The sequence below is a fragment of the Pelobates fuscus genome, chromosome 1 (assembly GCF_036172605.1).
Source record: "Pelobates fuscus isolate aPelFus1 chromosome 1, aPelFus1.pri, whole genome shotgun sequence".
In the NCBI taxonomy this organism is placed as follows: Eukaryota; Metazoa; Chordata; class Amphibia; order Anura; family Pelobatidae; genus Pelobates; species Pelobates fuscus.
In genome coordinates, this window is record NC_086317.1 from 28,034,464 (window position 1) to 28,049,802 (window position 15,339).

The following is a 15,339-nucleotide window of genomic DNA, read 5'->3' on the forward strand; positions in this document are numbered from 1 at the left end:
AGGGGGAGACAAGGGGGAGTGGGAAAGGAGAGAGAAAGGGGGGAAAGAAAAGGAGAGGAACAAAACTGAGAAAAACGTTACCTGTTCATGTGCAGAATGGAAGTTTGGTGTATGGAAGTTTATTTAATTTATGTAACCCAGCTTATGTTTATTATGTAACTGTTCCATATATGATTGAACTCAAATAAAGTCAAATAAAGATTGTAAAAAAAAAAAGTGAATTTCAAATTATAAAATAAAATTCCTGAATTGAGAAATATTCTGCAATTCAGCTGTTTTCACTTCTGCTGTTCTGCCCTAAAATTTGGAATTCACTTTGAATTTCCAACAATATTCAGTTTAGTAAATAACCCTAAGATACAATGAGAAGCAAAACGTGCACTCACACACAAGATAACCAGCCTCTAGGTTCTTCAAAAGTAGGTAAAACATTCTCAAAATTATCTTCTACATGTTTTGTATAGTGCGACCAGTTACCAAACACCATCAAGCTCCGGGGGTCTCTTATTATATGTTATACTTCAACTAACATTTTTCTTTCAAAGAGCATGGAAAGCAATATATATTTGCTAGCCGAATGGCCACCTATCATGGATTTTTGCTTTTATAAAACACTTGGGGCTATTTACAAAACCATGAACAAAATATTGCAATAATAGTCAATTTAGAAGAAATCTCCAACTAATTTTTATTTTCAACTCATTACCTTTGCCCAAAATATGCAGCTCCCTTACCAATTGCCATTCCTTGTTGGTATAAAATGAATTTTTCCGTATCTTCCAAGAGAAACAAAAGGGTTGATGTACAAAATACTTATTTTTGCCACAGAGGGAGACGACAACTTTTAACTCAAATAATACATTTATTTAAAATATAAAGGTTAGACAGATGTAAAAGAAGAAATTTAACACCGTACTCAAAAATCCTCCACTGTGTCACGCACCAATGAAAGGAGTTTGAGAAATGACTGGCCTTAAAAGAGGAAGAGTTGGAAAGTCATAGAGGTGGAGAATTTTATGATAACTAAATGTTCTTTTTTTACTAATTTCCTGAATAAAGCTCCGTAGGACACTGTATGTACAGAAAGTACAGAATGTACAGAAAGTGAAAATGCAGATATATCACATCAATCACATTTATAAATGATGGTATACTTGTTTTGGCAGGGTCCTCTCTACTTATAGAATTCTTTGTCTTATATTACCTATGGAGCAGAGCTGCTGAAAATGTTGACACTTTATAAATAATTGTGATTGTATATAAGAAATGACCTAAATCTTAGTGCATTTATGTCCTAGACATTTTACCATGTGTGGCTTCGGTTCTTTAACCAAAGCCTGTATGCACTGATGTTTAACCTGGAAAGCCAATCAAGCGCTTATGAGCTTCTGACAGGCGACTGATCCTTTGTTTTAGAAAATTCCTGGTGCTGGTGAGGTCTCTGTTCTCTTTGAGAAGGGTGCTGTGTTCTTCCTTGTCTTGTAGAATTTTCAACATATCCTTTTGCAGTTTTTTCCCATATTCTTGCAGTATGTGAAACTGAATAATCAAGGGGATTTGATTGGAGAGGCGATCTGCAGCACTCTGTAAAACAAATAATGTACAGTGGAATATTTAATGGTGGCAGCATTTCTCAATAATGCAACATTACCAATACATTGATCTCTTTCCTCCAGGGTCAGGTTTCATTGAAAAGGTACATGGGATATATTTCTCTACTGCATGTTTGATCAGTATGGGAGGTATACAGAAGTGGCTAGACTGTCCGAATCATGTCATAACCAGAACCCACTCCGCCTTAATCTATGCAGTCTGATTTACAGCAGATATCATTTACCACGTTTTGGACCAATGGGACATTGGGATTAGCCCTATTTATAGTGATTATTGTTAGGGTGAGTAGGATGTATATATTTTTTTACAATCTGCAATATTGCTGGTGATTTCTTTTATTGTGCGGACCCTGATGAAGTTCCTGTGTTGAACGAAACGCGTTGGACCTATTGCTGCACTTTTATATTTTATCTTTATGGTGTTGTTCCACCTTTTAAAGAGAATAAAAATTACGAATATTTTCTACTACTACTCACCTGGAGTCCTGTGTCCCATTGGCTGCTCGACATTTGCAAAGGATATCAGTATCCCCCCATATTTCCTGGGGAGGCACCTTGAATGCTCTTTTATCTCCACCATCTCGTGAGTGCATCCATTTAAGCGCACTATTCACTGTATATACTGTATCACACTATTGTTTTTTCTTTGTATGTTCCCTCCATAGACTGTACAGCCGTATCCCATTTCTGCTTGTGGTTCTATAACTATTCCTACTGGCTGTTAGATTTATATGATGATTAGATACTGATAGCTCATATATAATAATAGAAGATACCTGAGATCCCTCACTCCAAGTGCAGTAAGGCAACAGCTACCATACAGTTGGATACCTCCTAAGTCTGAGACAAACTAAATCAGATAACCCAAGTGCTACATTAGAAAGCCCAAAAACAATAAAGCGTACAAGACACCCAACGCGCGTTTCGGCGCAACTACAATGCACTTTCATCCAGGGCTAGTGTAAATATGCCCCGCCACAGAACCATTATAAATATCGGCGCCAAATAGCTAATACATGCCCCTTGGTTCCATTCAGCCAATTGTATTATATTAGGGGCGTGGAGAACGGGATGGCGCCCCATTTTTTATTTTTTCCATTTGGACCTCACACTAACAGTTGCTCAAACTAACTATCTCCAAACAACACTATTTAAGAAACCTACAGCCATGAATAGTGTATTGGAATGGGAAAGTTACCATCCCAAACTGCTCAGAAAGGACATCCCGATAGGGCAATATTTAAGAGTAAGAAGAAACTGCTCAACATTGGAGGATTTTAAGCTAAAAGCCAGAGAACTACGCACACAATTTAAAAAGCACGGATATCTAAATAGGTGCCTGAAAATAGCATATAAAAGGGCTCTGGATATGGATAGAGATGTGATGCTACAAAATAGTCAACAAAAAACCAGAGGATCAGCAGATACGATGCATTGCGGATTTTCATCTTGGGTGGGGGCAGGTAAAAATGATACTTAACCAATTTTGGCCTATAATTAAACAAGACGCACACCTAAAAAATGTATTAACTCCCAATGCATCACTAACTGCTAGAAGAGGAAAGAACCTTAAGAATTTTTCTGTTACCAAGTCACCCCTCTCCTAAAAAAAATCTTCTGAGACATGGCTTAAGAACACACTAAGAGGCACCTACCAATGTGGCAAGTGCGTGGCGTGTAAATTTGTACTACGGGACTCTAAAGCCATTGAGGATAGTTCAGGTGACAATAAGATCCAAGTTAAGGATTTCTTCAACTGTAATACCACAGGAGTAGTTTATCTTTTGACCTGCTCCTGTGGTAAAAAATGCGTTGGGAAGACCTTTAGGCATTTCAAACTACGTATTTAAGAACATATTCATTCAGGTAAATACAGAAATGAAACACCAATCGCCAGACATTTATGGGAACACCATTTAGGTCGCTCACAGGATTTACGCTTCGCTGAGATAGAACATGTGAGATTGGATCAAAGAGGTGGGAATTTTGATCACCTCCTGAAACAGAGGAAGTGCTTTTGGATCTACAAATTGACCTAGCACCCCTAGGCCTAAACAATGGGTTCACATACACTTCATTACTACAATAGTGAACCCCCACACTAGTGCAGATGCTTAGGAATTTAGCTAATGAACAACATGAGTTGCCTAGAATAAGTTACTCGATGTGGTTTGAGTATTATATACCTTCATTGCATGTAAATAGTTCACTACAACAAATAATTTTCCAACAGTCTTCTATCAAGAAAAAATAGAGCTTGTTAATATGTTACCTAAAGGAATCCTTTTAATCACTTTGTACACTTTTATTTTTAAATAATGTATTTTAAGTATTTTAGTTACCCCCTATGAACCCATCTAGTCATCTATTAGGTTAGACTAGAATTATCCTGTCTCATTTGGGAGGGTACTCGATCCAATTTGGAAATGAGTCCCTAACAAGATATATCAATCTAAATAGATACCCTCTCTCCTTTGGGCAGTTTGAGTGTGTGGTGATTTTATATCTATATGATATGAGTCTATTTAAACATTTATGGTATCCCACGGGAGCATGGCTAGATAAAATATACACTAGATATTTTTTGTATTCACTACATCTCTTAGTGTGTGGTGATTGTGTATTTAAATGATAAGACTCTATTCAACATTTATGTTGCTCTACCCTACGGGAGCACAATCATATAAAGAAAATTTACATATTCCATTTACCACATCTCTGTTATGATATGATTCGATAGTGCTAGACAGAAAATGGAGGAACAGAACTGCAGCATTAATAGGTAGTACTATACCTTTAAGAAAAACAAAAATAACTTCCAGTATGATTTCTTGAGAGGTTTTATTTATCTCTTAAGGAATCAAGTTGAAGACAATTTATCTCTTACTTCCAGTTTTGGCATGAAGGAAAAAAGAAAACATAATTAATAATGTCCTCACTTTACGAATTAGTATTTAGAATCAATTATAAGTATAGTTAATGAGTGGCACAGGGGAATTGATCACCCTTATATGCAAGATGTTGCAATTTTTTAAACTTGATAAGTGACAGATATTATTATTATTATTATTATTATTGCCATTTATATAGCGCCAACAGATTCCGTAGCGCTTTACAATATTTTGAGAGGGGGGATGTAACAATAAATAAGACAATTACAAGAAAACTTACAGGAATAATAGGTTGAAGAGGACCCTGCTCAAATGAGCTTACAGTCTATAGGAGGTGGGGTAAGAGAAACATTAGGATAGGAAATATCAAGTAGGAGTGAAGCAGAGCTGGAGGAGAGAGCAAAGCACTATCCCATAGGAGAGCAAGAGACAGGTATGTAAGGGAGAGATTACTCTGGGAGGCCATACGCTTTCCTGAAGAGATGGGTTTTAAGGCCCTTCTTAGAAAGGGGCGGATGCGGGCTATGTTTTTGAGTTGGAACCTACAGGACTTGGCAACAAACTGGATGTGAGACTCAAAGGTGAGACCAGAGTCAAGTATGACGCCAAGACAGCGCGCTTGTAGGGATGGACTTATGTGGATATCACTGACTTGAAGGGAGAGTGAGAGAGGAGGATCAGTATTAGGAGGAGGAAAGACAAGGAGTTCAGTTTTAGAGAGGTTAAGTTTGAGAAAGCGTGACGACATCCAGTCAGAGATGGAAGAGAGGCAAGCAGTGACACGTTGCAGGACGGCCGGGGAGAGGTCCGGTGAGGAGAGGTATATCTGAGTGTCATCAGCGTACAGGTGGTAGTTGAATCCAAAAGAGGCAGATATAATTTGATTATCCTTATATGTAGGTTGCAGCAATAATTAAACTTGATTAGAGGCATATACAATTTGATTAGCCTTATATGCAAGTTTGCAGCAATATTGAGAATATATAAAAGTGATACTTAAGGTTTCTCTTGAGCTTCCTGTAACTAGTAGAATTTGCAAGATTCCAAAAAAAAGTTCATTAATACAGGTGTCCTTGCTGGTGTAACAGATGCTGAAGAGAACAAGGTGAACGAGGCTTGGTAGAAGCGAAAGAGGCAGCTCAGCGTAGTGTCCAAGGTCGGATCAAAATAACTCAGCAATTTGAGTTTGGCGCGGCTTCCATATAAGGCAGGTGAGTGGAGCGTCATCGGAATGGGAGGAGCTTACTTCCGAACACGGAAGTAACTTCGGGAGAGCATGGAGTCACGGTAATTATATAACAATCTCTCAGGTTGAGAGATGTTTTCAATTGGTAAGAATTTGTTGTTTATTTATAAACATTGACATTGCCCCTCTACACAGGAGCAAAGTTAAACATTAAAACATTGACACTTCACTTGCCGTCTCTCAATGATTTGAGAGATCGATCAGATTTGTTGCCGGACGTAGCACAAAGGAATAAACAATGGATTACTGAATAAACTGCTATAGAAGAAAAATGAGAGTATCTATATATATATATATAGAGAGAGAGGAAGAGAGAGAGAGAAATATCCACTTATATACTGTAATTGCTTTCTTCCCGTATAACTGTAATAAGGGGAGGGTGCGATCCCATTTTCCACGCCCCTAATATAATACAATTGGCTGAATGGAACCAAGGGATGTGTGTTAGCTATTTGATATTTAAAAGGGTTCTGTGGGGGGGGTGTCTTTACACTAGCCCCAGACAAAGGCACATCGTAGTAGCGCCGAAACGCGCGTTGAGTGTCTTGTACGCTTTATTTTCACTTTTCATTTGGTGTTGTTTTTGGGCTTACTAATGTAGCACTTGGGTTATCTGATTTAGTTTGTCTCAGACTTAGGAGGTATTCAACTGTATGGCAGCCATTGCCTTAAGGCACTTGGAGTGAGGAATCTCAGGGATCTACTATTATTATAAATGAGCTATCAGTATCTAATCATCATAGAACTCTAACAGCCAGATTTCTTTTATCTTAGGTGCCTAGTAACTCACTGATAGATACGTGCAGTGTGCACAATCGTAATCGGACTAATAGTTTCCTACTCTTGGTACTTCCCTGTGTAAAGTATCCCATTCTGACACATTATTTACTGCAACTTTCTTACCACTTTGAGAGAGTAGATATACATATTTTTTTATACATTTATAATACTGACTCATTTTTAAAAGTAACAGTGGGATAGATTTTTACTTCTCTATATTATTCTCCTCAGTGGTGGTAAACCTACCCTCTTTTTTGAGACATTTAGTAGACATACCACTCAACATTTATCCTAGCATTTAATAAAGGATTTTCCCATATAAATTAGCATTGACTTACATGTGAGGGTATTGTCTCTTATATTCCCTTTGTATGTGTTGTTCACAGAATTAAATGAGGTGTTATCTTGGGATTTCTTAATTTTAAATTATATGCTTATTTCTAAGGGTTACCCAATGCTTTTTGGTTCCTTCTCTTTGGAACATTTTTGTATTTGTAATTAGGGTTAGGCCTTTACAAGTTGGATTGTTCCCTATTAAGAGACCTTGTCCTCTTTTTCTTTATCTTATTCCATCACATTGTCTACTTACTTTGAAATACGCTTCTAGATGAAGGGTCATTTCCTTCACTGAGCACTGCAACAGATCAATAGGCTGAGGTATGGCATATTGCTTCGTCTGGACACCATCCTGATTGCCTTGAATAGAAAGCAGCTCTTTTCTGTAGCATTTATCTTGGGCATAAACCATAACCTCCATCATGAACTGAGTTTTAATCAAAGTATCTGCATTTGCTTCTTGTGATTGTCTTAGATTTTCAATACTAGCCTAAAAGAGGTAAAATGGGTACAGCACACATTAATATAGAGGGTACACAGGTCAAATGGGACAGAGAAAATTTCACACAATTGTAGGGGTTTTGGTGCTTAAAGAATCCCTATTAATGTTCTGGTAATACATTCAATAAACCATGGTCTGTTTCCTTTGCTAGGGATAGCTGGGCATTCATTGGTAAAATAAGGTATTTATACTTCTAGAGTTCCCTGGTGCCATCATACCATTCAGCATGCAGCCATTTCTAATTTTGTAATGCTAAACGCATGCAACCCTGAGCAGCAATATGTGGGTATGATTGGCTGAGAGTGTTAGCTGATCACTTTCAGCCTATCACAGCGCCCATTGCTGGTATGCTAGAAGGAAGTCTGCAATCTCCTTCAGTGGGGGCTTGGCTGTGGATGGCCAGGAACCTTCATTCAAAGTTAAACTGCTCAAAAATAGTGTAACACTGAATGAAGGGACTGGACCAGAGGTCTTCAGGCACTATAACTAATTTAATGAGATGAAATGGGTATATTTATCCCCCTCTGCTTTACTATCAAATCCAGTCATTTTAACCCGTTAACGCCATTAGGGCGTTCTATGCCATCCCCATTATAATGGCTTTAAAGCCATTATGGCGGCATAGAACACCCTAATGGCTTTGAGCCCCAGCGCCTGAGGTGTACTCACCTCCACAGCGATCCGCTTCTGGGGGACTACCTGACAGCCCAGGCAGTCCCCTCTCTGCAATTTAGGCCCCCGGGGGCAGGTCCATCTTTAACATGGGGCAAACAGGGCAGCTGCCCAGAGCCCAGTTACACCTGGGGGCCCAAAGCAGCTGCCCCCGCAACCAGGGCCAGTCTAGCTCACCATTATCATTTCCTGGAAATTCCCCGGTTAGCTGCAGCACCTGGGGCCGGGCCGTGCTGCCAAAATACTGGAAAAATATTATTTTGAAGTAATCAGTGGCCTGGCCCTTTAATGTTACTCCAGGCTGTGCCCCAGTCTTTCCTTAGCAGCCTGATGGGAGGAAGTGAGGTCAGATCACTTCCTCCCAACTAACAGGGCTCTGTGTGGGGAGTAAGAGAATGAGAACACACGGAGGAGGAGGAGAAGGAGGTTCCTCAGACTTAGACTCCCATCAGCCTCAGTCAACCAGCTCCCACTGGACACCGTTTGAACCCAAAAGGTAGGGAGACAGGAGGGTGGCTAAAAATTGTGGATTATATGTGTGTGTGTACCTTGGTCTGAGTATATATGAGGTTGTGCAAACCTGTGTGTGTGTGTGTGTGTATGTCAGTGTTTATGTGTACCTTTATGTCTGTATGTGTGTCAGTCTGTATGTGTACCTGTGTGTCAGTGTGTATGTGTGTGTCAGTGTGTATGTATATCTGTGTGTCAGTGTGTGTGTATTCCTGTGTCTGTGTACTTGTGTATCTGTGTATGTGTACATGTTTGTCAATGTATACAGTCAGGTCCATAAATATTGGGACATTGACACAATTCTAATCTTTTTGGCTCTATACATCAACACAATGGGTTTGAAATGAAACAAACAAGATGTGCTTTAACTGCAGACTTTTGAGGGTATTTACATCCAAATCAGGTGAACGGTGTAGGAATTACAACAGTTTGTATATGTGCCTCCCACATTTTAAGAGACCAAAAGTAATGGGACAATTAGCTGCTTTGTGTGGCTCCCATTAAGGATTGCAACATTGTTGCAATCGGTAATTAGAAGGATTCAGGGTGGCCGCCGTTCGGCTACCGACCACATGGCGGTCGGCCATCTTGGATTCTTTGTTACCCAGCGGTATTTGGTCGTCGAGCGCCTGAAACTAAAATCGGCTACTCAAAGGGATGAATACCGATGGACTTCCACGCCGTTCGGGAGCCCCGGTCCTTCGGTAATGTGGTTCCTTAAAGTCAATTGGTAGATTGAAGGTAACTTAAACGTAATGTTTGTTTCGTGCGGCGTTCGGTTATTTATGCTGGGATCTGAGCGGTACTTTCACGAAATGTGCGCTCAGACCCAAGCTATCTACCGAACATCCATTCGTTTAAATATAATGAATATTGTAAAAGTTATATATTTTCATGTAAAATGTCAGTTCTGCTGCACGGAGGGATAATCCACTTAACTGTATATTCTAGTGGGAGTATCCCTCTCGTACAGCAGTGCATGATGGGAGAAATGTCCAGGTTGTTAAGTTCCCCATGTAGTCCCCTACTGTACAATCCCTGTCATGTCAGTAGGGAAACCCCTTGCATGGGGAATACTGTGACCTGTGATTAAAAGCTCAGTTGACTCCCAGCCTATGTGTCGTCTAGTTCTTGGGAAGGAAGGATTCTTACAACGCTACCGGGATTATTATTATTATTGTATGCTGTACTTATTTGCCTGGATTATTTTATGCTGTTCCTGTTACCCAGCGGAGATAATGTGGATGATACTACCTCTCCGCTACATGGTGTGGGAGGGTGAAGTGAGAGGGAGCTCAGGGAGGGGGATGATAGTGAGGGGGGGTGATTGTGAGAGGGAGGGGGGTGATTGTGAGAGGGAGGGTGATTGTGAGGGGGGGTGATTGTGAGGGGGTAATTGTGAGAGGGAGGTGGGTGATGAGGAGAGGGAGGGGGGATGATTGTGAGAGGGAGGGAGGGTGATTGTGAGAGGGGGTGATTGTGAGGGAGCGGGGTGATTGTGAGAGTAAGGGGGTGTGATGAGGAGAGGGAGGGGTGGTGATGTGATGAGGAGAAGGGGTGATGCAGGGGGGCTAAGAAATTACCTTAAATCCCTGGTGTTCCAGTGGGGGCTGCCTGGTGGTCCGGTGGCCATCATTTCCGGTCTGCAGAGCTGCAGACCATGGATCTCGCGAGACCCAATCATAGCGTTGCCGTGGTAACCCGCAGCAACGCTCTGATTGGGCAGTGCTTGCAAGACACATGATCTGCAGCTCTGCACACTGTGGAGCTGCAGACCGGTCTCAGCAATGGGCTCAGGAGGTGCAGTGAGTGAGTGGCACCTGGGGCGGACCGCCCCCCACGCACCCACCTTAGTACGCCACTGCGTGAGACATTGCTGAATACAAATATGTGTATTTTATTGCAGTAAAATCTAACCGTATTATGACATTCACAGTTAAAATGCCAAGCAGAACTTGAAAAATATATATTATATATATATTTTTTCTTGATTTCTCATACTTTTTTTAGATTTTATTCACATTCAGTTATGTTTCAAATATAAGTATGTGATATGAATTGAAAGCCCTATGTCTCCTGAACAAAATGATATATAACAAGTGTGAGTGCACTTAATATGAAAGAGGTGAATTACGGTTGAACAGACATATAGCGCCAATTTCAGGTTTGTTCACGTTTTGTTTTGATCAGAACTCGTACAACTGGCTTTTTCCTTAAGGGGTTATCATTTACCATAAAAAAATATATGGATGCTTTTTTTTATATATATACATAGATTTTTATTTGTAGTATGCAATTTTAAAATGTTGCAATCAATATATTATTTGTAGATTTTGACAGAATTAGGAACTTCAGATCCTATTTAGAGCTTTCTGAATAACTCGTGTGTAGCTCGAAGGCACCACGGTCTCTATTTAATTAGTCTGAATCAGAATAAAAAATGAATAAGAAACATATTGAATGATGTATCGCCAAAAATGCCCATAGACTTTAATGGTGACTTCTGTAGATAAATCATTTGAAAAAGAAATGTTCTTTTTATAACCGTATTGAATCATTTTTGATTCTGCTCAAACAAATTAACTAGAGCCCCACGTTAAATTTACCTTTTTCTACAGTCCAGGAAAACAAAATAAAATAGATAAACACAGACCCACCTTACAGACTCTGTAAAGATTCTGGAAATTCTCAAAGTGTTGCACACCAAGTTCTGTAAACATTTTTCCCACCACATCTAAACGAGAAAAACATTTGTAATACAAAATAAAGTTGCATCAAAATTAATTTAAATAAACGAACAGCCCAGCCTGGGTATGCCAAAAATTTTGTAAAATAGGAATCAGGGTTGTTTACTAGCGTGAGAATTCTCGGATATTCGTAGTGAATTTGAAATTTTAGACCAAAATAACCAACTCTGAAACATACGTTTTGCCGATTTTTTCCAAGTCCGCTATTTTGGTTTTAAGTTTGAAATTCTCTTTACATTCACTTTGAATTCCCAACAATTCTAACTTTAATTAAAAAAAAATGAATGTGTATTTAAATTACCTCTGTCTTTTGACCTCTCTCTTTTGATTGGCAACTGTGACTTAGTGGTGTATATTGTTAAATATAGAACAAAATATACAATTTCACGGTTATTGACTAAACACTATTTTGTCCGAAGTTACTAAATCTGAAGACAATATAGGATTATGAATATCTCCAAAGCACTGATGTACAACAAAAAAATTGTTACTGAATGAATCCATCAAAATGCAGATTGGCAAATTATCATTCACTTGCTTTTTACAAGTGAACATTGATTTGAATTTCTATTTGCTTACTGACAGCACAAGCAGCCAGTGGGCAAATAGTTAAACAACCCTCGGTGGCATGACCACGTGGTGGCTGGTCAAAGCTTGCTAGCAAGCTGACATTATAAAAAAGTACAAACATTTTAAAATAATGCGACTATGGGGAACAATTGGGCACTCATATTACGTTAATGGAGGTTGGAAAACTCCCTTATGCGCCTCCACCTGTCATGCGGCAAGTGGCGTCATATCTACTAAACACAAAAAAATAGTAACTGGGAAGCTATTGCTGTTTAGTCTCTAGAAAGGCCCCATCTCGTGGGTGTAGAGGATTTAAAATAACGGTGGGACCTGGTATCCCCATGCACCCACCTGTGATCAGCTAGAAAAGACGCTCAAAGAGCATTTTAAAATGAAGTTTTACTCACCTTAATCCAGTGCTGAAATAAGCTCCCCAGCACTGCTCAGGGCACCATCATCTGACTTCATAGTGAAGCCTTTGATTGGACCATTTCACCGACCAAGGGAAGATGCTTGCACTCTGTGCCGGCAAGGGGAAGGGCAGGGAGGAAGTGAATGAAGGAGCTGGGAGGGCAGGATTAAAACAAAATAACTGTGGAGCGGATAGGGAGGTGGGGAGTGTTAAATTCAGTGTGGGAGCGAGGGCGGCAGACACGAGCTCCCCCAAGAAGCAGCTACATCTGATGCCAGTGTGCAGTGCTCGCTGACAGCAGACATAATTTATGTACAGAATTGACATTAAAGGAACACTAAAGCGTTAGGAATACAAATATTCGCGGCCAGAGGCGTTCGCATTCAAACCCGCCCATAGGAAAGCATTACTCAATGCTTTCCTATGGGGTATCTTTTTTGACGCTGGACTCCGTGAGGACGTCCAGCATCAAATAAGTGCGATTTACTCTGTGTAAATCACAGAAGCGGCCTCTAGTGGCTGTTAGGGAGGCAGCCACTAGAGGCTTGATTAATCCTGATCTCGAGACACCTCAAGGAACATCATGACGGCTCATCCAAAAACATACGGTTCTGCGGCCTCGAGCTAGTTAAACGCGAGCCGAGACGAGGCGACTTTGACAAGACTTTGCGCCAAAGAGAGTGCAGGTGGATTTACAAGCTCAATACCCTGCATCCCAAAGGCTTGAACGAAGGCTTCTCTTTCTCCCCTTATATTTGAAATACCATTTGGGTAGTCCTTAATCATGAGATATGTCCAGTTTTCTGTTCACTAGACCCCTTCTCATACAAGTGGCAGTTGTCCCTCCCTATTTAGAGGGTTACACCAACTTCTTTTTCCCTTTTCTCTTTCTTGTCTTTCACTACTTTTCAAGGCCACTCTATTTGGTGGTTTTTGCACAAAACGTGATGATATAAGGTACTTATGGAATTCATAGTGGATTTACCTCCCCCCCCCCCCCCCTGTTTTTAGAAGTATTTCTGCCTAATATAAACCTACTGACTTACTTACTACCCCACAGGGAACGGAATGAATCCCCTGCCCGCTGTCCCTTAAACCCCTATAGGAACACATACCCGTTTTTTTCCCCCCTATTGACCCTAAGCAACATATGCTGCCCCGCTACCTCACCCCACAATTGAAGTGGATATATGGTGGATTATACACACTCCTCTTTTTTGGAAACTGACAGAGTGCACTACTAGCCCTCCTAGTACATCCCCATGTAACCAGTATATCCTGGGGGCTGTACAGTACATGGCTGAAATGTAGCCTATGTTACTATCTCCAACTGTTACCACATATGGCTGTCAGTACATGGGGGAATTGTGGCTTATGTTCGCCTTTTGTCAGACATATATCGTCAAAAGGACATATGGGAACTATATACCTATATGGGACTTTAGCAGTCAAAAATACACATTTAAATGAGGTTCACAGGCTTATGTGTACTATATCATCCCACATTAGAGAGGATTGTAGTTTTTCTGCCTTATCCCCCAGCATATGATGGGGATTTGAAATGATGACGTTATTTGGAGGGGCGGGCTTAAGCGGGAGATTGACAACCGACTGTCAGCCCATCCCCCACGTGGGGCAGATTGCGTTGACTCCTCCCCTCTCTTCCCCATTGGACCGCGGTTCACTTCCGGAAGGTGGGACCATGATGCAGCGACGTGGGCGGTGCCGACGTCTACGATTGGCGGGCGGGATCCCATAGGCGGGCTTTGTCATCCTTTAAACACGGACAGGTAGGCAGACCTCCTCAGCTCTTGACAAAGGCGTTGTTACGCCGAAACGCGCGTCGAGCATTACAGAATGCCGATGCATTCCTGTTCTATTTAATTTTATTATTTTTTTCATTTATTATTATTTTTTCCTTCGTTTTCTTTCTTTTGTTCTTTGTTCTGGCTCTAGCACATTTGCAGTTTACCTCATGATTCTTTAAGAACATCTGGGCGAGTGGGGCTTAGTAACAGGGATTACCTTGAGGCTGCCTTGAAGCAGCAGGTAGTGTTTCATAGTCCCCTGGTTTCAAGGGAGACAGTCAGTTATCTTAGGGCTATTTAGGGTGAGGGATGGACATGTCCTTTGGGTCCACTTGACAGTAAGCTATAATTCCATGCTCTGTGGGGCATGCATACACTGTCAGAATTGGCCATTTGTTTCCTCTGCCCGTCTTCTCACACCAGTACCTATAGCCCGCTTTAGTGACTACTCTGCTCCCCTTCCCCTACCCAGGTTTATTTATTATCCCCATACACTCTAGCCCCTAGCCCTGCTGGCCAGTTTTCTGGCCACTATACGATGTTAAAGTTTGACATACTATGTGCATTATCATCAGGGACCTGTGTTTCCTACTGATCCTTAAGCACTTATTCACTGCATGAGCTTTGACCAGTATTTGTGAGCACTTACCTCACCTACGAATTTACCCTATTAGGGAAATTCCACCCTCCTGGCTACAAGTGGAGCCAGTTGTATACTTCACTGTTATTAGTATAAGTTGTCTCATTAAAGGTTGAATACCCACGTCTTCTTCCATAATAAATATAAAAAGTTTTTTGTTTCAAACTTACACTCTCCTCTTCCCCACAAGTACCATTACCAAAGAGGTATAGACCATTGAGTGAGCAATCTCCCACCTTCATATAGTTCTATGTGTGGTGGTTATTTTGCCCATTCTTTCATTTTTCTTCTCCATTTCTCCGGGGTTAAGCCCCCTATACCCCTTGTAACCACTTCAGAGTTGGGGTAGCTGGTTCCCTCCAGCACCCAATATTCTCTGTCTCCTTTTCTCTAATCCTACAGTTTAAACATGTTTTCAGCTGCAGGGTTAAAACTAGAGAGACCTGGCACCCAGACCACTTCATTGAGCTGAAGTGGTCTGGGTGCATATAGTGGTTCTTTAAATGCACAGAACAGGGTCCTTGGCTGCCTTAGTCACGTGTGCTGGGAGTGCAACTTGCCCCAGCACGCAATCCAGTATATCTCTGGATGTGCGCATCCAGACTCCCACCA

At 40.8% G+C, this 15,339-nt stretch overlaps 1 protein-coding gene across 2 annotated transcripts in view; it reads right to left on the reverse strand.

Annotated features, from left to right (window-relative positions):
* Positions 1-884: 884 nt before the first annotated feature.
* Positions 885-15,339, reverse strand: part of LOC134602297 (interferon-induced GTP-binding protein Mx1-like) — a 53,122-nt gene continuing 38,667 nt past the window's right edge. For both annotated transcript variants that reach the window (XM_063447063.1, XM_063447054.1), the window contains 3 exons: positions 11,208-11,284; positions 7,120-7,356; positions 885-1,584 (listed from right to left, as the gene is read on the reverse strand). In XM_063447063.1, the coding sequence (XP_063303133.1) occupies positions 1,354-1,584; positions 7,120-7,356; positions 11,208-11,284 (545 nt within the window). In that variant the 3' untranslated portion in view covers positions 885-1,353. The remainder of the gene's footprint in view (positions 1,585-7,119; positions 7,357-11,207; positions 11,285-15,339) is intronic.